The following is a 22,072-nucleotide window of genomic DNA, read 5'->3' on the forward strand; positions in this document are numbered from 1 at the left end:
AATGTTAGCAATAGCAACAGAATTGTGCACAGAATTATTAATACAGGAGTCCATTTATAGCTGAAAAATTACATATGCAAATAAAATACATGTCTTATTGATTCATTCAGTTCGAAAACTGGAAATCAAACTATTGTATGATTTTACTCATTTTCCTTAACAAATTATACACTGCCACCAATCAGCATATGCTCTACCAGTCATGAATGCTACATTTCTAAAACTACAACAATTACATTCAAGAGGAGGGAAAAAAAGAATAAAAGAGAATATGATGATGTATCTTGTTTTCTTTGACACTGGAAAATAGGGTGCCCGGGCAAATAATCTCTCAGTCTCCATCAACAACAAAACTTCCTCAGTGCAGGAAACAAGGGTTCCTCCCTAATAAGGCACATCTTTGACAAAGTATGAAACATGGTGATTCGAGCAACACGGGCAGATAAAATGCTAAGGGAACAATCACAAGAATCATAATGAACAAGAATTCAAAGATCCTATATAAAAAAAGAATCCATCATCACTCAACAGCTTTCTTCCCACCAGCATAGTAATTCAAGTACCACCTCACAAATTTCTTCAAACCGGTCTGCAGATCCGTCACAGGCTTATAACCAAGCTCTCTCTGTGCATAGCTAATATTCGCATGAGTAAAAGGCACGTCCCCATTCCTCGGCAACTTCATAATATTCCTCTTTGCCTTAGTCTTCAACAACCTCTCCAAAATACTCACAAGATCAGTAACAGGAACAGGTGAGGTATTCCCCAAATTGAAAACCCTCAACTGCGCCGGCCCCCTCTTCTTCCCACCACTACCAGTACTCTTCTCAGCAGTATCCAAAGCACCTAAACACCCCCTCACAATATCATCAATATAAGTAAAATCCCTAGCAACGGTACCATGATTCGCTGCCTCAAAAATCGGAATCGTCTTCCCCTTCAATATATCTCTAGTAAAGAAAAAGTAAGCCATATCAGGCCTACCCCAAGGACCATAAACAGTGAAAAACCTTAAACCAGTTAAAGAAAGACCATATATATGATTATAAGTATGAGCAATTTCTTCACCGGCTTTCTTAGTAGCAGCATACAAACTAGCAGGTTGATCAGTTCTATCCCTTTCAGAAAAAGGTACCTTAGTATTCAATCCATAAACAGAACTAGAACTAGCCCAAACAATTGAAGGTTGTGGATTAACACTTTTACAAACTTCAAGCAAATTAACAAAACCAGCAATGTTACTATGAACATAAGAACCAGGATTTTCCATAGCATACCTCACACCAGCTTGAGCAGCTAAATGCATAACATGAGTAAAAGGAACAACCTCAAAAAGTTTCCTTAACAAAGCAGCATCATTGATATCACCTTCAACAATGTAAACACCAGTTCTTTCCAATAGTGCTTGACGTGCACGCTTCAAAGAAGGGTCATAATAGTCATTGAAATTATCAATCCCAAGAACACCATCTCCGCGGCGTTTAAGTGCCGCAGAGACATGTGTTCCGACGAAACCAGCAGCTCCGGTCACAAGAACGGATAATCCGTTTCTAGACCGGACTCTAGCGGAGGAACGAACACGTTTCTCCCAAACAGGACCACCCCAGCTGGCAGGACTTCTCAGAGAACGACGAGAAGGGTCTGCCGGAAGAGGAGAAGTCGCCGGAGAACGGAAAAAGAAGATCAAGATCGCCGCTGAGAAAACAAATGTCCAAAGACAAAGCTTCGCCGGAGAAGTGTGCCACCGTACACGGTTGAAGTAAGAAGCTTTCTCCATCTTAAACTTTCCCGGCGTCGATGGAGCACTGTTATCAGAGTGCGACATTTGTTTCAGCTGAGACATTTTCTCGAGAAAATGTCAGATTTTGATGGGAAAAAAAACGGTAGGTAATTGATTGGTAAGTACCCAGAAAGATAGAAAGAAAAATTTCAGATTTTGAAAGGTACCCAAGATTTCTCTTACTCGATTTCTTCGAATTTCGATGCCGATTCAAAATTCTAAGCTCGTTCTTTAGGTTCCCCCAAATTTGAGTTTCTCAAAAAATTGAGATTAGGGTTTCTCTTTAAGAAATTGGGGCAATGCTTCTAAATGGTGGTGTGGTGTGTGTGTTTCTTTCTTTGTTTCTGAGATTGAGGAAAGTGATAGAAAGAATCAAAAAATAATAATAATTATAACAAGGAAAAAGAAAATATGAGGGTTTTTGATTTTTTTTTAATAAACAAAAATTAATGAGTTGGCTTTCTTTTTTGATTTTTTTTTTAGGGTTTTTAATTTTTAATTTTATTTATTTAATTTTCTAGTCACTTTTTTGGGAATCTTGTTTCTTGTAGGAATGGGTTGGAGGTGGTGGTGGGCACACTTTTGTTTTTGAATAGTTTCACGGACAAAAAATTGGTTTTCAACTTTCAAGAACAAAATTGCATCAATAATTTTGTGAGAGGTTCAAAGTGATTAAGAACATGTGATTCAAAGTTTAGGTTAGGTTAATTCAATGAATTAGTTTCATTTCTTTGTTTGCCTCAAAGAAAGAACAAAAAGGTCCCATTCAAAGATGTCTAATTTTTTTTTTCATCTATCTCTAAAATATGCTATATGCTAATTTGATTGGTTGGAGATCCTTAAAATTAGGATTTTTTAATTTATTATTTAATTATTTAAAAAATATTTTTTTTATTGTAGACATTTGTTTAAGAATATTGTTGTGTGGAGGAAAGTTCTCTCCTTTTTAATTGGGGTGGAGGTGTTTTCAAGTTTGAGAATTAAGAAACATAATGGTTGGTTTGTTGAATGAAAATGTGCAAATTCAATGGATGAGATTTTGTGACTTTTTTGTTTTGCTATAAAGGGTTTCTTTATTTCTACACCATTGGAAAATTAACCCTTAAATTCAAAGAATTTAGAGAGTCAAACTAAAAATAAACTTCTTTTTACTTATTTTGGTACATGTCATGCTAAATATTACTACTACTTGTTTTAAGTAGTAGTAAAAAATAAATAGATACTTCCCAAAGTTGACAAATTGACAAATGAAACTAATTATATTATTACCTAACTAATTATCAAACATTATATATACTGTACAAGTTGAAATTTGATGACTTGAAAATGAAACAAATCATGGCTAGATTCACTAAATAGGTTTTTACTTTTTACTTTCAACAAGAAGCTTAGTAATTTTGGAAGAAAATTAATTAGATGCACGTTGTGTTGCTTATAAATTATTATGCATTACTTATAATCAAAGTAAACTATGAGCACAAAGTGTATTTGATACCTTGACGCAACTTTTTCATCAAGAGACTTCTAAATGGGCACAAAGTGTAATTTAATATATGGTTTCATTTAAAAGTCTCAAACTAAATATAGTACTCATATTATAAAGATAAAAATCCTTTGTTCTTTTTTGACTTATCTCTTCTTGGAAGTTAAAATACAATTCAAACATTTCCATCTCAATTCTTGCACCGAAGGCATATATAATTTGTTTTAATCTTTTATGTGTTTTTTGTCTTCTTCTTTTTTAGTATTAATCCTCTGATTTTCAGAGAAATGAATTCCGATAATTCAGAGTTCGGTCGTAAGTAAACTTTGATTAAGAATTGATCTTAACAGGAATATTCGAACTCGAATTCTTCCAAACAATTCGTCTAAATAGCTCTCTAAGGCGCTAGTTAAGATATTAGTAAGGAAATTTTCAAGGAAAAGAGGTTCCAGTAATACAGAGTTCAGATGCGAGGTAATGAGAACTTATTAACCACTTGAGTTAAATTTCTTAGTTAAAATGAAAAGTTAGTTTTGAAAATAGGCTCCATACACATTCTTCCACTAGTATTTAATTTTTCATATTTCAAAATATATTAGTGTTGGGTCGTGGAGCTCACTAGGTTGGATCGGCATATTAGAGATTAAATAACTTTATAAGTGACTTTGACACCACACTTTTACTCAAAATCTTAAGATATTCATCTCACTCAAACACGATTCTTCCAACCAATGGAACTTCACTTGATAGATCTCAACCAATATTGAGATATTACGATATCAATTTTTCTTAACATATAATATATCTTAAGATCGAATGTGTGTTGATATGCATGTTAAATTAGTTAAATCATGACCTACTCAATTGGAAAAATTATTGGCCAAAATCTACTAATTTGACTAACCATCTACTAGCTTACTATGTTCTCAATATGTATATTTTTAATGTAGTAATGTTCACCTTGCTTAACTTCATGACTTCCCTTGATGTTATTTGTAAATACCTTAAACTCTGCAATTTGACCTAGTGATCAGCTTAATGTTATTTATTTTATGAATACAAATTATCTTAAGCTAGCCTTTAATTAACATTTACACAAGCCACAACTCAATAAGACAATAACAGCTACATTCAGTTGATTTTGTATCAACTGATTTTACATGGCATTATATTCAGCTGTGTTCGTCTAGGTAATTAGTTGTATTCATTTCAATGAATCTTAATTCAGTTGTTGTTATGTTCAATTTATCTATAAAACTTAATGGGCTTAACTATTACAAACGCGAAACTTAAAGAATCCCTAGATGCATTTGACCTAATAAATTTAATGTTGTAGTTATTTTCACAGCTTCATCAAGTTCAAAATCACATTTTCTAGGTATAATCGGTGTCTCTTGAAAAAAGCTAGAATCAATTCAAGAGATGATAAGAATACTAAAAAATTTCAAATAATAATCAAAATTGATTTTATGTTTTTAAAATTACTTTATGAAATAATATATAATCGAATCTTAATTTAGATTGATGTGTCTATTTGTTAGTGTTGGAGCACATTTTAAAATTTTTTTTTTTTTGTTAATTGAGAGAGATATGGAAGTTGAAAATGAAGGAATATAAGCATCTACCAACCAAGAATCCTTATGTTGCAATTTATGTTTTTTTTTTTTTGACATAATGTTGCAATTTATGTTAGGGGCAGCAAAGTACGTACCATGTGCACGTAAGGAATAGTTCAACCAAAATGAGGACAATATAGTATCCTTCACTAATTTTATAACACTTGTATATAAATGTGTCACATTATAATCGGTGGATTTTATATTCTATCAAATTTTCTTAATTTATATTTCTCTTAACGTGTGTCCCTTATATGAAAAACACTCTTCTTAGAATAAGTACGTTTGTCCATTCCAAAAAAAAAAAAAAAAGAATAAGTACGTTTGTGTATTTATGTGTCAGTAGGCATTTAATCGATGTACTCAATTCAATGCAAACACATTATTAGCTCAACAAAAACAAAAAACTTAATATATATATATAATTAGAAGACAAATACCGTAAAAAAAAAAAATCAGAAGACAAAGTTCAAACGCCATTAAAAAAAAAAAATACAAGACAAAGTTCAAATTTTATCAGATATGATTGTAAAATGATTACTATTATTATTTTTAAATTTTAAGAGCTAAATTATATGAACACAAATTTTGACATCGTTCAATTTATACCGCACATTGAGTCATCTAAAAAAATTATTAAAAGAGTTAAAAAGTGCACCAAACCGGTCCATTGTCATATTTTTGTTTATAAATTTGTGTTTACATAACATTTTTCTTATTTTAATTAATAATATTTTTCCAATTTTTATTTATTGTGTTAAAAAGAATAAATTCTAATTAGTTGCATTACTAGAAATTGTTTCCCACATCTCACATCATTGACTCCGTCTCACATCATCTATAAAAAAACTCTTAAGTAACTTATAAATATTTTACTCAAAAATAAAACATTTACACAACCTTTGTGAAACTATTATATTAAAATATCTACCCCATTTGTGTTTCAAATTAAATATAAGTTCATTTATTTTAATTAATAGGTAAAGTATATTAAATATTAAACAAAAATTACATTAAACTGCAATGACCAAAAGGACATTGCTTATTTTAAAGAGAAAATTTTAGGTCTCCCCATGTAGCAGTATCCAGCAACTCAATTTGCTCAAACCCTTGATAACTCATGGGTCGTGTCGTGAGGGCTCTGAAAAATCATCTATATTGAGTAAGAGCAACCACACAAATATGAGATATATATATCACATCACTATCCAAAGTTTTAAGGTTTTTAAGTGAAGATGGGGTATATATATCGTTCATTTATGTGGTTGTTCTTGGTTCAATATGAATGATCTGTCAGGGTTCTTTCACGATCCAACAATAATATTAGAGTCGATAGTTACTAAAGGGACTGACTTCTTGCGTCAAAAGTATTCTTTGACAATAGTAGTTAGAAGACAAGTCCCATTGATGCATCGACAACAATGGTGCAAGTGTATGTGGAAGAAAAAATTTCTACTTAAGGAATAGCGTAATGAATTGAATGGACTCATGCTTGAAGAGGGTATTATTGCGGCAAAGTGTGAGTTAAAAGTTCTACGTTAACAAAAAAATAGAATATTGAACGATATATAAGTGAGATGACACATAAATTCAATGACTTCAAATCTGGACAAAAATGTAATGTCAAATTTTTGTTTTGTAATTGTTTTTTGTCCAAGGTAGCAATCTACCGAACATCCGTCGAGACACAACAATAACTTGGTTAAAATGCAACAATTGGTGGAGCTTATTGTGGTTCTCTCCTAGTCTTTTTAGTTTATGGTGGTCTTCTAGGTTTTTTTTATATATATAAATTAAGAGCATCTAAACATCAAGTAGGGATAGACATCACACTTTTTTTTCTTCGTCTTTCACCTATAGCTCATATTATTATTAAAAAAAGAAAATAAAATATATACAAAAATTGGTGGGACATAAACCTAACCCAGTGTGCCCACACAAAAGCGCATAGGACAATAAAATATCCAACTTCTAATTAATCTTATAAGACAAAATAGAAGTTCCTAGAAACTAAAGCAATGAACCAACTGTCAACACGGAAATGGTCCAAGTGGGGTTTTGCAAAAAACTTAGTTATCAATTTAGCTTTGCAAGTTGAACTAACTATATACAGTTATGTTAGCTACAGAGATGAATTTGGTTTATAAAAAATTGCACCATACTTTCTATAAATTCTGAAAAATAATTTGAGTTTTAAAAAAATTTAACAATACTAATAAGAAATTATAAAAATAAATAAACAAAAGTCTTTGTCTAAAATCTCAATCAATATAATTTGACACCTTTTGACAACACAATATCATCATATTTATCACTATCAAAGAAAACAAAAACACATGAACAAGAAAAATAAAGTTAAAAGCATAATAAATTAATAACAAATTTTAGAAAAGAAAAAAAAAAGTGGTGTCGGTATTCTTTGTAATAATTCAATTAATATTCTCTTTATCTCTTATTAGGTAAGGGACAAAAAATAGTATCCCTCATAAGCACTCTTTCCATGTGCTATGTGAATATGTGACACTTTTTTAGAGAGAAAATATACAAAAGTTCATTAAGGTTGCCTTACTTTTAATTCATTTATCATCATTCTCCATGATTAATTGGAATTAACCTAAGCTGGACTTGTACATATTTTATTATTAAACCAATCTTTTTATTGTAAAATATTTAGTGCAGTGTCACATGCATGTATTAAAAATACCCACACTTTAGTGCTGCTAATACAGTTTTTTTAGTATTGATTTAGTGAGATGGCCATGTGAAGTGTTGAATGGAGTATTGAACTTGACCCTTATATATGCAATATTTCAATGAACAATAAATTTCTGAATACTATGTCACATGAGGGACATAAATATTTTGCATCTAAGAACATTCATGATGTTTTCTCTTCTCACCTCCCCGTGAATCTTTTATACCCCCCAATATTTCAGTTTTGCCCTTGCATAAAAATTCGGTTCGCAAAAACCGAATTTTTACTAGTGCAAATTCAGAGTAAATTTCAGTTTTTAGAAACCGAAATTTATTTTCAAGGCAAAAAAAAACTTCGATTTCTACGAAACGAAGTTTTTTCAAGGGCAAAATTGGAAATTCGGGTGGGATAAAAGATTCACGGGGGGTGGGAAGAGAAAACATCAACATTCATAAGATTAGTGAAAAATATTTGAAAAATATTTGCAAAGGCCATGACCCAGTGAATATGGGCTATAAATTAAGCCCACATCCACTGATGATAGGTGTAAGAAATTTTCTCTTTACACCTCCATCATTCTCTTTACAAGTTCAGAATATATTTTTTGAAATCCAGCGAGCGGAAAATGTTTTCCAAACTTAGATCCTAGGGTAAAACTGGAAATTTGGAGGGCCTAAGAGAAAGATGGGGTCGTAAAGAGAAAAATTCAAGGTGTGATTGCCTCAAAAGAGCAATGTTATCAATATTCGAATTTGGATTCTCTTTGTTAATATTGTTATCATAGTATGAATGGAGTGTGAGATGAGTTACAAGTAAACAAAAAATCTTGTGTCCTCACAAATTAATGAGATGGAACCTTGCACGTGTTAATATGGACTCGGTTCCTCCTTCTATCGAGCCAAGATCATCCAATTTTTATTCTGACAATTTAGATTGTGTGATTGCGTTAAGTGATTTTTTTTTTTGTCAAATTGTTTAACGGCCAGCTAGACACACACACCTTAACTATAAAGAATTAGGGAATCCTAAATTTGAAACTCAAGTCCCTACAAATCAGCATCCTTGCAGCTACGACCTAAGTTGAACTTATGGGACAAATGAGTGATTTTCTGATTGCTGTACTAACAACAACAATATCTTCTCTAAAAACTTTTTTAACATGTTTTCTATTATTGAATAAAAACTTAAGTGAATCTTTCTATTATTGCATGGAATTCAAATACAACAATATCTTCTATACAACCTTTTTAACATGTTTTCTATGATTGAATAATAATATCATTTGAATCTTTCTATATCATGTAGGTCTCATTGCTCTTTGGTTCAGCACATTCTCAAAATATCAACATCAACATAAATTTTATAAACGATTCAGACAGTCAAATTTCATCTGATTGCATGTAATTCAGGTCCAAAAAAGTGGTAGAAGAACATGATGGTCACAAGGCCATGATGACAATTTTATATTCATTCATAAAATAATGCTGCTAAACAAGTAAAAATGTTTATTTGCAGAACCTGTAACAAAGCAAGCCTAGCTTGTTTCTAGACTAGAACAAATTTCTACAGGAGCCTCGTTCCAGAAAATAAAGTCATCCAGATCTAAACCTGTATTAGCTAAGGTATCTGCAGAATCATTACCTTCCCTATAGGCTATATGTATGAGTGACTATGAAATTCATGTTCCTAAGCAACAGTTGACAATTGAACCACATGTTCCTTAAACTCGCTTTTAACTAAAATCAATTCAATCAAAATCAATTTTGCCACGGTGAAACCAAATACATACTAAGTATTGATGATTTAAATTACATTCTTACAACAAAATCAATAATACCTCATTTCAACAATACAAATAATCTTAAAAGTCCTTACAAGGGAACATTTAGAAACAAAAACCAAGCCAAATACTCACAACTTTGTGAGTGTTTTATTTCCCTTCAGTTTATCTCTCTTGCCTATAGCTAACTTAATATACAAGAAGAATGATCAATGCTTTGTAAACCTCTCAAGGACTTGAAAGTAATCAGGGAAAGTTTTTCTGGTGCAACCAGGATCCTTGATGGTAACCGGAACATCACCGCAAGCAGCAAGAGAAAATGCCATGGCCATTCTATGATCATCATATGTATCTATTGATGTCACATTCAATTTCTCAGGTGGTGTTATCACACAGTAATCAGGACCTTCTTCGACTGTTGCTCCTAGCTGAAATATCGATAAAGTAAATAAATTGAGTGTCATGTGAAAATTCAGCGAGTTGGAAACTACAAAGGAAGCATCAGCATGAGACTCACCTTTCTGAGTTCTGTGCAGATTGCTATCATTCTTTCTGTCTCTTTAACTCTCCAACTTGCCACTGAAAAATAGATGAAATATTGAATAAATGAGTTTATGAGCTAAAAATAAGTTTGCTAAATAGTTCAAGTACATAAAAGTAGGGAATATTATAAAATCTATTTAGCAACGGCACTCCAGATTGACGGTGCGTTATGTGTCCTATATGTGTCAGTTTCTAACACAGACAAATGTTGCATTTAATTATTCCATTTTTTTCAAATTATTACTGATGTCAACATGTTAGTGTCGTGTCTGGTGTCTATGTCGATGCTTCATGTCATAAAATGCACATGATGTTATGCCAACAAGAGAAATGTTCCCACCCTTGTTCCCTTTTAACAAAACTAGCACCATTCAACCATTAAAAAATTTGTAACCACAAGGGACGGAATTTAAATCCCCTCAGGGACAATTGTGAAAGAGTCAATAATGTCACTTTGATGAATAATAATTTCCCCATCCCCATTTTTTCCAATAAAATATAATTTTGGAAAAAGAACTCGAGAACAAAAAAGAGACCTTTCAACGCAAAACAATAGCTTTGAAAAGGCCATGTCAGAGGGTTAGTGGAAAAATTATGATGTGACTTTGAAAATAATCCATTAGAATATACCGTAGGAAAATATTATTCACGTGAGACAATATAAGAAATATGGAAACTAATCCTATGAGATAATCTAAGATACTCTAAGATAAGAAAATAATCCCAAGACACAACCTAAGATGTTCTAGGATAAGATCAAAATAATTTCACTGGCAATAATAGAAGTGTTAAAATAAGCTCTTAAAGCAATAAAACAAACAGCTAAACTATACCATCTCTAATAGTAGTGGAACCATTAGCAAATAGTGCAACAACAGCAAGTGTCATGGCAACATCCGGCATCTTGTTCATATTGACATCAATGCCTTGCAAGACTTTCCGACCAGAATCCTGTGGAGGCCCGGTAACTGTGACACTGTTTTCTGTCCATGTAACTTTAGCTCCCATCTTTTCAAGAACTTCAGCAAATTTTACATCTCCCTTTAAAAGAACGACAAAGTTAAACAAAAGTGTTGTAAATATATGACAATAAACCAACTATCTATCAGTAGTATTGATCAGAATATTATTCAGCATAACAAGACAAAACACATTGAAATAGACTGACACTTCATCAAGGAGTAGCTAAATAGCGGTTTGATAACTACATCATACAGTTTTTCTGGTCACCAACTAACAAATGTGTTAACAAATGGCTAACCAATAGAACGATTCAGCCAATTTACTTGGAAGTTGTGAATGACAGATATCCATTCACCAGTTCCAATATTGAAATATCATTAATTCATTATCCGGTGATCTGAATTCTTTACTTTTTGGTTGTGTTAAACAATAGAGAATAATATGTATTTGTAGGACAGCAATGAGAAAATGTATACCAAGAGAGGCAGGGCAGTGATGGTCCTATTGTTCATATGATAATGTTGATTCTTATAAGAGACAAGGAATTGTTTACTAGAAAGGATAGTCGCAGACGAAGCAATTGAAGAGATGAAATAGAACATCAAAAGCAGTTGAGAATACAACGATAAACACTTAGGGAGCCAAAGGAAAGAGAAAAGAAGGGGCTTGAATAAGGAAAACGATACAGCATAGGCCGGAAAATATCAGATACCAGTATGAGCCTGTTTATTTAAGATTTGAATAAAAGTGATTATGTGTCTGTTTGGTTCAACTGATGGGAGGGGAGGGGAGGGGAGGGATTCTAAAATTAATTTACTTTTCTGTCCTTATAATCTTAACACGGTATCATGAACAATTGAACAAAATATGAAAACTCAATTGGCAAACAAAAAAAAACTAAAAACTGTGAAAAATCAATAACCAAAAACTCCATAACTGATAAAATATAAAAATTTAACAAAAAATTCGGTGATAAAAAATATTAGAGCACTTCTAATACCCTACACGACAACAAAAAATAATTATAAAACAATATATTAAATAAAAAATTGGTTAGAAAATTACTATAAAAATAATATAAAACATGTTTGTTACCAACATTAGAAATGAATAAGTATACATATGTAGCAATGCTTCAAAAAAAAGTATACGTAAATTGAAAACATACGAAAAAAAGTATTTGTAAGGTAAAAAACATTACTTGATTATATCAAAAGAAAATGGATATTAAATAAATAAATAAAAATTACGTATCAAAGAAAAAGATATATATGAAGAATTAGCATAAAGAAGTTTAGGTAAGATATTAAAAGTATATATATGTAATAAAATGATTTTTTAAAAAATAGAAAGTTGGGAACATAATAGAAATGGATGATTTGGTATTTTAAAATAACTATGAGGACAATTATGTTAATATAATTAAAATTGTAATAATACATATCACCTTCCCTCCCCTCCCCTCCCCTCCAAATCCCCCCAATTTGGGGGAAAGCAAAAATTGTGTTTTGGAGGGATTTTGCTCCCCTCCTCTCCCCTCCCCTCCCCTCTTAATAATTTAGATATTACTTTTGGAGACTTGTATGTGAAGCAAAAACTAATTTGTTTGTATATAATAGTGAAATCGCTTTTTTAATCTTCTCTCTCATTTACCACACTCATTAAAATCAGGTTTTTTTTCAAAAGCTACTAACACTAACAACTTCTCATTTTAATCAGAAAAATCATTTTTCTAGATTCTGACTAAATTTTAAAACCTTAAATAAATACAATTCAAATCACTAAAAATGATTTATTAGTTCAAATAAGTTATTTTTGTCTCAAATAATTTTTAATAAATAAACTCTAAATTATTTCAAGCTTAAATACCTGTAAACTGCTTGTCCCACAGCCTATAACAGTGATAGTTCCACCAGTAACTGCTGCACCAGCTAGGAAGTAACTAGCACTCGACGCATCACCTTCAACGAAAGCATTTCCAGGAGACCTAATAGGAAATAACATTTATTAATCTCATAGCATTAAGATGGTAAAAAGTGATGCGCCTTCCCCTTGATGCCAGAACTCGCCCCGAACTCTGGACTACTAGGGCCCCCTTCCCCTAGGAACCAGAGGGTAAAAACCAAAAAAAAAAAATGATGCGCCTCAAAATCATAGAAACCTACTTGTACTTTTGACCTCCATGGACCAAGAACTTATCCCAATTAGCACTGTGTTCTACAAAGACTCCAAAGCGCTCCATCAACTTCAAAGTCATTTCGACATATGGAACAGAAATCAGTTTATCAACAATCTCGATCTCCACGTCACCAAGAGCCAATGGGGCTGCCATAAGCAAAGCAGTCAAGTACTGACTGCTAATAGATCCGGACAGTTTCACCTGCATGCGAGAAGGGATAATAGGATTAAAAATGGATCAAATGACAGCGATTAAAATATTTCCTTTGGAGAGAATGAGAAGGTGAATGCATAATTTAAAAAGCTTGGTATATTTTAAAGCAAGTATGTAAACTATTTCTTTTAAATGGAAAGCCAGTGACTTGATGCACAATGGATACATGAATAGTAGTAGAAAGGCTATACATGTGAGGGATCTAATTCGAAAACAAATTGGGGTCTGTATGGATTGGCTTGCTTGAGCTTATCTATGCACAAAAGCACTTGTGAGACTGTTTGATAGAAGTTATGAAAACAGCTTATGACATGTACACAAACTGTTTTCAGCCTATTTCAATAAGCTCTCCATGATAGCTTATGAAAACAGTTTGACGTTATCTTATCTTTTGTTATAAAATAACTTATCCAAAACCCCTTATAGGATAAGCGCTTGACTAAGCTGTTTATCAAACAGGGCTTTAGTGTATTATAATAGTTATTCTAAAGAAGTGGAGGGGAGGCTCCTTAACTGAGTTTTACTCTCCCAGACTCCCAACAGGAAAGTTCATACGGCACAAGAAATTGTGAAATTTGACTTGGATAACTCTCACGCTGGTTATCGTGAAATGTGGATATGGAAGTGATGTCATATAAACACACAAGCATAGATAGAGTACAGCATTGATGTGACATCAGATGAAAACTAATGTTAGCCTTACCTTTCCCCCAGGAAGCCCTCCCTTCCCAATTATACGAACAGGTGGACAGTTTGTGCCAAGAAAACAATCAACATCAGCACCAAGTTGCTTAAGACCAGAAACCAAATCCCCGATTGGTCTCTCTCTCATTCGGGGCACCCCATCAAGTATGTATCTGAAATATATAAACATGAAGTACATCTATTTAGACTAGGACCAGAAATTATGCTACAAGATACAGTTCCTACCAAAGAAAGTAGTGAGGTTGCAGATAATCACTTTGAAGATCCTTTGGTTAACATTGTACTCCATATATGTTAAATAAAGACACATAATTAAAGTTTATTTTAAGAAGAAAATTCGATACTCTGGATGAATTTCATATTAGGATAGGAGAAGATTTTATTTGTTGTGCTTAGTTCCACTACAAACCTTGTATTCCCCCCTGCAGCGACCAAGGCTGCCGTCAAAGGACGCATTGCAGTACCAGCATTTCCAAGGAATAAATTAACTTCATCGTTAGATTTTCTACCAGTGGGAAATAATCCTCCACTACCTTCCACAACTGCTTGTTTAGTTGTTTTGTCGTCTTCTACACGAAGTCCAAGGGTCTTCAATGCCTCAAGCATGTAATGAATATCCTCACTATCCAGCAAGTTTTCTACAACAGTTGTTCCCTGAATAAAAAATAGCAGTTTCTACTCAACATGACATCTATTAAGGAAGTAATAAAACTATAACAGTGAAAAATAAACTAAAGGTGAGAGTCGAGAGTCGAGACACCACATATTGACTCCTCTAGTGGACGAGTGCACTTAAAAGAATAAAGTGCAATGGTAATAGTTGATTGAAAAATCAATGGTTAAGATTGTGGCAAAATTCATAAACATGCATAACAAATATTGAAGTTGCTACAATTTCAACAGTTGATTTTCGAATATACAATTACAATTCTGAATTCTATCCCCTATGTGTGTGCATTCATATATAGATCGGTAGACCGAGTATCTCTACACACAATTGCAGAGACTAACCCCTCGAGTCAGGTAAGACCGCAATGGGATATGAATGCTTCATTTTCACTATCAAATTAAAATCAATTTAACACTCAAAATCAACTGCACATCAAATTTCAGCTCCCAATCGCAGAACCACAAAATATACAAACAAATAAAAGTTTCACCTCAGAGAGAGCAGCAAGAAGCAAAATTCGATTGGATAGAGACTTTGATCCAGGCAATGTAATAGTCCCAGAAATTTCACTAATGGGTTCCAACACAATCTCCGGCGCCGTGGACGGCTTCTCTGCAGCAGCAACCGAAGCAGAAGCCTTCATGACAAAGGAATTTCCCCTACCCACATCACAATTTTCAATAAAGACTCCATTTTTATGCTTCAAGCTCCATGATTTTGAGGAACCGCAAAGGTTTGACCTCAATGAAACAGATTTTGCTGAATTGGGTTTGTGGGGATTGGATGAATGGTGAAAAAAATCGGTAATTTGAGCTAAATTGTTGATTCTGCTCAACTGGGCCATTTTAATTTTGCTTAAAGTTTCAAACTTTATTATTGGTTTTTTGTTAAATGTATATTTTGTTCTTTGTTGTTGGGAGGGTTTTGTGAGAAAGAGTTTGGGGGTTGGTGTAAGGTGTAAGGTGTAAGGTGTGGTTGTTGGATTGAGATGAAAAGGGATTTTATTAGTTACCAACTAATTTTATTTTACAATGATGATGAAGTGCTTATAGGAAAATAATTTGAGTGAAAAAGATCAAGTTTTGATTCATGAACTTCACCTACTACCAAACAAGGAAAATGGGTTCAAATGCTTGACTATGGGTGATTGATTGAGCTATTTTGGATTTCATTCATGCATTGGATTGGATTTTGATGTCTAAAAATAGGTTAAAATTAAATTAAATAAAACATATTAAAATAAATAAATATTTCCTATTTTAATTTTTGTAGGCAAAAATGAGATACAGTATATATTAAAACCAACCGAGTAGTCTCATCAGCACAATGTGTACTGAGATAGACTGCGAAAGTTTAAAAAACGTCAATAAGGGAAACAACATAAACTACAGATTTAATCGATGACCAAACAAAAAAACAGGCTCGATCACCGATTATGGTAGTTTAAAACTATATTATTGTGCGTTGCATTCAACCATCAATAGGAGTAGAATTTGATATTGTCCAACAATTTAGATAAGAAATTTTCTGAATTTTTGAATAATCTATGATTTCTATCGCTCCACACAACCCAAAAACATAAGAGATAGATGAATTACATAAAAGAACGCCGCACTCGAAGGTCATTCTATTTTAATTTTTTGAAAATTACTTTTATTTTAACATTTTTTTTAACTTGATGAGTGACTCTTGAACTAAATAGTGAGAGACAAAAAGAAAAAGAAAATGTTAATTAGAGATCACACATTTTTAGTATTAGTAAGTTTGTTTTTTTTTTTAAATGATTTAATAGCTAGAATTAGTTCAAGAGAGGTTGCATAGCACATTTACTAACGAATGGGTTGGTGAGAGCTGAGAGGGGGAGTGGGGTTGCTGGGTTGGTGGTGTGTGAATCAGCAGCGACTCGTTCTCACCAACCATGTGGAGAATGTGGGACTGGGATCCCTTTACATTTTCGCCAGAAGTAGTAAGTCCATTTATTAAATCAAAATTACAACTTTACTCCTAAATTTTGAGTCATTTAAAAAATAAAACTGGTTTTTTTGTCCAAAATAAAAGGTGCAAGTTGCTAACATATAGACCTTCATAAAATAAAGTGGGTCTATTAAATAGAAAACACATTTATATACATTCAGGAGATCTAGGTATTAAAGAACATGAATAACATTCTTGTCTCCAATTGGTTTAATCTTCATTCCTCAATGTCTTTATCTTATGTTCAACCTTCAGAAAGTAGACCCGACACGATTTATCTCAATTTTTATGTAATACCAAGATTTAGAACCATATGTGTCTATCTAGGTTGAGATGATGTATGTTTATTTTAAGGCTTGCATTGGCTTCTCACATTTTGGTGTAATTTGGTTAGAGTTATGCTGTGTTGTCCTATTGTTGTACAAAACATTGTATAGTGTTTTAGTCAACTCTTCACATAAGTTGTTAATAAGAGTTTATTCTCATTATGATGTTGGGTTTGTGTGTCTTTAATTATTGTTGATTTATTCTATAGGTGATCAACCATGGAGTTTTGAAGGAGTTGATGAATGATACAATGAATATTTTCAAGGAATTTCATGTCACGCTTAAAGTAAAAGATAAGTGAAAGTTCAAAGGATTCAAATGGAAGTTGTAAGTTATATACAAGTCATGAGATTAATAACAAAGATTGCATTCAATATTGGAGAGACACCTTAAGACATTTTTTGTCCACCTTCAGGTGAATTCCTGGAGTTTTGGCCACAGAAGCCTACAAGATACCTGTAAAATACACAAACTCCTTTCTTCCATATTTCATTTATATAGATGAAAACTCATGAAAATAATTGAATTTAACAATGTGGCAATACAAAATTCAATTGGTTGAAAAGTTTACAAGTTCATAAAAATTTATTAGTGTACTCTTTGATCTGTGTTGCTTAACTTCACTCACAATCCCAGGCAACAATAATCTTCTAACCTTTTTCTTATTCAAGCAACAACACAATGCTACTAAAACATCCTTCTTTGTGTAGATATATCAAAACTAAAACAAGAAGAAAAGAAAGAGAGAAAATTATTAAATAAACAGAAACTAATAGTTCTAAATAAGCTCTTTTGCTGCAGCAATAACAGCTTCTTTAGTGATGCCAAACTCTTTGTATATTCTTCCTGCAGGAGCACTAGCTCCGAAACGGTCGATTCCGATTGCTTTACCTTTGCTTCCAACAATTTTCTCCCATCCGAATGTTGATCCGGCCTCAATGCTGACTCTAGCCGAAACAGCACCAGGGAGAACACTCTCCTTGTAAGCGTCTGATTGTTCATCGAAAAGTTCCCAAGAAACAAAGGAAACAACTCTAACAGCCTTTCCTTCTTTTCTTAGATCTTCGGCAGCATAGTAAGCAATTTCCAATTCAGAACCGGTTCCGATCAAAATGACATCAGGTTTGTTTCCTGTTGAGTTGTCTGAGACGATGTATCCACCCTTTCCAACTCCTTCAATAGAAGTTCCGGGAAGGTTTGGCAATTTTTGTCTAGAAAGGGCGAGGATAGAGGGTCTCTTTCTGTTGAGCACGGCAACTTTGTATGCTCCAGCAGTTTCGTTACCGTCGGCGGGACGGAGCATCAAGATATTTGGCATTGCCCGGAAGCTTGCCAGGTGCTCTATAGGCTGGTGGGTTGGCCCATCCTCTCCGAGTCCTATTGAATCGTGAGTCATGACATATATAACACCAGCTTCGGATAGGGCAGAAAGCCTTATGGCACCGCGCATGTAGTCGGTGAAAACAAAGAAGGTTGCACAATATGGAATCAGTCCTGGGCTGTGAAGAGCAATGCCGTTGCAGATTGCTCCCATTCCATGTTCTCTAACACCGAATCTAACATTACGCTCTTCTGGAGTTCCACTTTGGAAGTTTCCAAACGCTTTCAGCAAGGTCATATTGGAAGAAGCAAGATCTGCACTGCCACCGAGAAGACCGGGAAGAACCTTCGCAAGGGCATTAAGGTTTGTCTGGGACAGATTTCTCGTGGCATCAGCTGGGATCTCTGGAGTGTAAGTCTGAAATCAAATTGGAACGGTGATCAATATCGGTTGGTACATATTCAAAAACTTGAAAATTCAAAATTTACTCACCGGAAGTGCTTTCTCCCAGCCAGAGGGTAATTCACCACTGATAATAGATTTCAATACTGTAGCTTCCTCCTTGTACTTCTTTTCGTATGCAGCAAACTTAGCATTCCACTCAGATTCAAGTGCAGCACCCTCGGGAATGTGGCGACTCCAATGCCTGCAAACGAAAAAGCAATTCTTATTAAGTATCATATTTATCAAAACAGCATGGTAGAAAATAGATAAATCAATAACTACATCATCCATACTTTTTAACATCCTCGGGCACGTGGAAAGGCTCATATGGCCATCCAAGATTGTTTCTTGTGGCATCAACTTCTTTGGCACCAAGTGCACTTCCATGCACACTGTAGGAGTTTGATTTATTTGGAGAACCATAACCTATGGTTGTTGTGAACTGTGAAATAGATAAACATCAGCAATTAATTAAACCGATAGGCACAAAGCTTACAAGTCTAATCAATTTCCAGTTTCCATATAATGAATGTGGAAGCATTGTTTAGTACAATCACTGTGATTCTTTTCTTAAAAAAATCACATTTGGAATCTTTCATCTTTCTGTTATAGCTTTTAAAAACTAATAATCACTTTTAGTAGCTTCTCTGGAAACACAAAATAGCTTATGCTGTTCTTCAAAATATCTAAAAAATAACAACAATGTATGTCTGTAAAGAACAAAGTCTTAACAAGTTGGTTCTAAATGCACGACAGATTTTGCTAAACCTATTATAATTTAACCATTTGAAACTAACCTTGATCAATGTAGGTCTGTCTTTGACAGCTTTTGCTTCCTTAATGGCAGCACGAATCTCATCAAAGCCAGTGTTTCCATTCTGTACCCAAATAACATGCCACCCGAGTCCCTCAAAACGTTTTTCAACACTCTCAGTGAACGCAATTTCCGTGTCACCATCAATAGAAATGTGGTTGTCATCATAAAACGCAATTAGCTTCCCTAGTCCCCAGTGTCCTGCAAGTGAGGCAGCTTCATTTGCAATTCCCTCCATTTGACAACCATCGCCCAATATACAATACCTATAGAAAACAAGTACTTATAAGCAAAACAGCATTTAACTAAGGCCGTTAGATTAGAGAAGAAGAAAACAAGAAACACGAGATTTGGTCATCTTACGTGTAATGATCAATGATCTCATTGTCGGGCTTGTTAAATCTTGCAGCCAAGTGCTTCTCTGCAAGGGCTAAACCAACAGCATTGGCAATACCCTGACCAAGAGGACCTGGAAAATTAGCAAGAAAAGATTAAATAATCAAACAAACAGCAACCAATGAAATCCTGATACGTAGTACAGGTACCGATATATCATAGGACACAAATATGCGGATACAAAAACTAAAATGAAACTAATAGGTCATATACTAGCATACAAACTTCAAGTTATATCCAACCTGTTGTAACTTCAATTCCAGGAGTCTCGAAATTCTCGGGGTGTCCAGGAGTTCTACTTCCCCATTGACGAAATTCCTTCAAATCTTGTTCCTAAATATCAAACCCAAACATAACAACATTAACAACACTTCGGAAAAGTGTTAATACAGTAATTTGAACACACTTTCATTCAATAAGCAAAAAGGAAAAGCTAGTGTTGCAAAACTATTTCAACCTTCAAAATCAACAAACATGACTCAACAACATGGAGCGAGACAAACACTCACACACCCACTGCCCACAACAATAATAAAAACAAAACTTTTTAATGAAGATACTTAGCATGTGCTTGGTTACTTATGTTTGAATACTTTCATGTAAAGGTTAGTGCAACAATAAATTTTGAGTATAAAAAACAATTCTAGAATCAAAAGCTCCAATTCATAGTTCAAGTTAGAATAACAATTCTACTCAAGCGCAACAAAACATGTAAAAATCACTTTTATACGCCTTAGAATCAATTTCATCTCATCCAAAAGTGAAGCCAAATGAGCATATTTGCAGTGACAAAATTTGATTTTATAAAATTAACTTTACTTAAAAGTGAGTTGAATGTAAAGTGGTTTATGTCTCGATATATTTACATAAAAGTGAGTTGGGATATATTTACATAAATATGAACAATACATTTCAGTGCAAAAATCCCGTTTAGACTCAAAAACTTCAATTGATAGCTTCAAGATAAAATCAATTCAACTAAGGGCCTGTTTGGATTGGCTTATTTTTTAGCTTATGCAAAACAACTTATACAAATAAATAAGCTTTTATATATTATTTATAAGTTTGTTAAGGTATTTTATGAAATAATAGTTTATGAAGATACAATTTTTACTGGCAAGAACTTATGAATTATCATAAAAGCTTATTTATTTATTTGTATAAGCTAATCCAAAAGGACCATTAGAGTAACCAAACATTTCAAAATGAATTCTCCACCTCAAAAATCAATTTTGTCTCTCCAAAATGGAACCAAACATCCACTAATAGATCTGGACAAAAATTTCAGAACAAATCAATCACAACCTATAAAGCAACGACAGAGACACCAGACAAGACAAAACTTATTAGTATTTTGTGTCAGGTGCCATCTATCTAGATCACAAAAACACCAAAAATTGACAAACCCATAAGAAAAAGCAACAAAAGATTCAATCTTTTGAACAAATAAAGAAAACCCAGATAGTAATATTTTAGAATTACCTTAACACTATCATAACCAGCAAGATGAAGCAAAGCATACTGAAGCATACAACCATGACCAGCAGACAAAACAAAGCGATCACGATTAAACCAAAAAGGGTTTTTAGGATTATATCTCATAACTTCATCATAAAGAACATGACCCATTGGAGCACAACCCATAGGTAAACCAGGATGACCCGAATTAGCTTTTTCAACTGAATCAATCGCTAGAAATCGGATCGTGTTGACTGATTTCTCAACAAGGGTTGTTGTTTCAGTTGTTGGTGTTACGGCAGGGGTGGATGATGCATGGGGGATTGTGATGTGGCGAAGATGGGTTTGGGATTGAGAGAGAGAGAGACGAGTAGGGGCTGGTGAACGGGTGAGGGAGATTGTTGATGGGAGAGAGGAGAGACGGGTGGTGGTGGTGGTGGTGGTGGGTGTGAGATGGGGGTTGGCGAGAGAGAGGGAGGTGCAAGAAGAAGAAGAAGCCATAATGGTGAGAGAAAAAGAGAGTGATGAGAATGTGAATGTGAAAGTGGGTTTGAAGAGTTCATTGTAGTTTGTTTGATTATGTAGAGAGATTGTTGAGGTTGTCGCCCATGGAGTGATGCATGTACAATGGAAGAGAGAGAAACAAAATATTTTTATTTTAGGTAAACAATTTATTTTGGTCTATAAAAATGTAGTACTAATTCAATTGTC

At 33.6% G+C, this 22,072-nt stretch overlaps 3 protein-coding genes across 3 annotated transcripts; all 3 read right to left on the reverse strand.

The window, feature by feature from the left end:
* Positions 1-34: 34 nt before the first annotated feature.
* Positions 35-2,658, reverse strand: LOC123920231 (UDP-glucuronate 4-epimerase 3). The gene has a single exon (XM_045972443.1). It carries the CDS (start codon positions 1,841-1,843, stop codon positions 521-523), a length of 1,323 nt encoding a protein of 440 aa, XP_045828399.1. The 5' UTR covers positions 1,844-2,658; the 3' UTR covers positions 35-520.
* Positions 2,659-9,300: 6,642 nt separating this feature from the next.
* On the reverse strand, positions 9,301-15,818 carry LOC123920232 (3-phosphoshikimate 1-carboxyvinyltransferase 2). Its single transcript, XM_045972444.1, has 8 exons — positions 15,118-15,818; positions 14,367-14,611; positions 13,956-14,109; positions 13,026-13,240; positions 12,730-12,847; positions 10,731-10,938; positions 9,872-9,933; positions 9,301-9,782 (listed from the first exon to the last, which is right to left on the reverse strand). Exons 1-8 carry the CDS (start codon positions 15,469-15,471, stop codon positions 9,564-9,566), a joined length of 1,575 nt encoding a protein of 524 aa, XP_045828400.1. The 5' UTR covers positions 15,472-15,818; the 3' UTR covers positions 9,301-9,563.
* Positions 15,819-17,420: 1,602 nt separating this feature from the next.
* On the reverse strand, positions 17,421-22,072 carry LOC123920233 (transketolase, chloroplastic). The gene is made up of 7 exons (XM_045972445.1): positions 21,386-22,072; positions 20,146-20,236; positions 19,871-19,976; positions 19,491-19,773; positions 18,987-19,135; positions 18,742-18,895; positions 17,421-18,666 (listed from the first exon to the last, which is right to left on the reverse strand). The coding sequence occupies exons 1-7, from the start codon at positions 21,860-21,862 to the stop codon at positions 17,707-17,709; spliced, it is 2,220 nt and encodes a 739-aa protein (XP_045828401.1). The 5' UTR covers positions 21,863-22,072; the 3' UTR covers positions 17,421-17,706.

Source organism: Trifolium pratense, linkage group LG4 (genome assembly GCF_020283565.1).
Source record: "Trifolium pratense cultivar HEN17-A07 linkage group LG4, ARS_RC_1.1, whole genome shotgun sequence".
Taxonomy (NCBI): domain Eukaryota; kingdom Viridiplantae; phylum Streptophyta; class Magnoliopsida; order Fabales; family Fabaceae; genus Trifolium; species Trifolium pratense.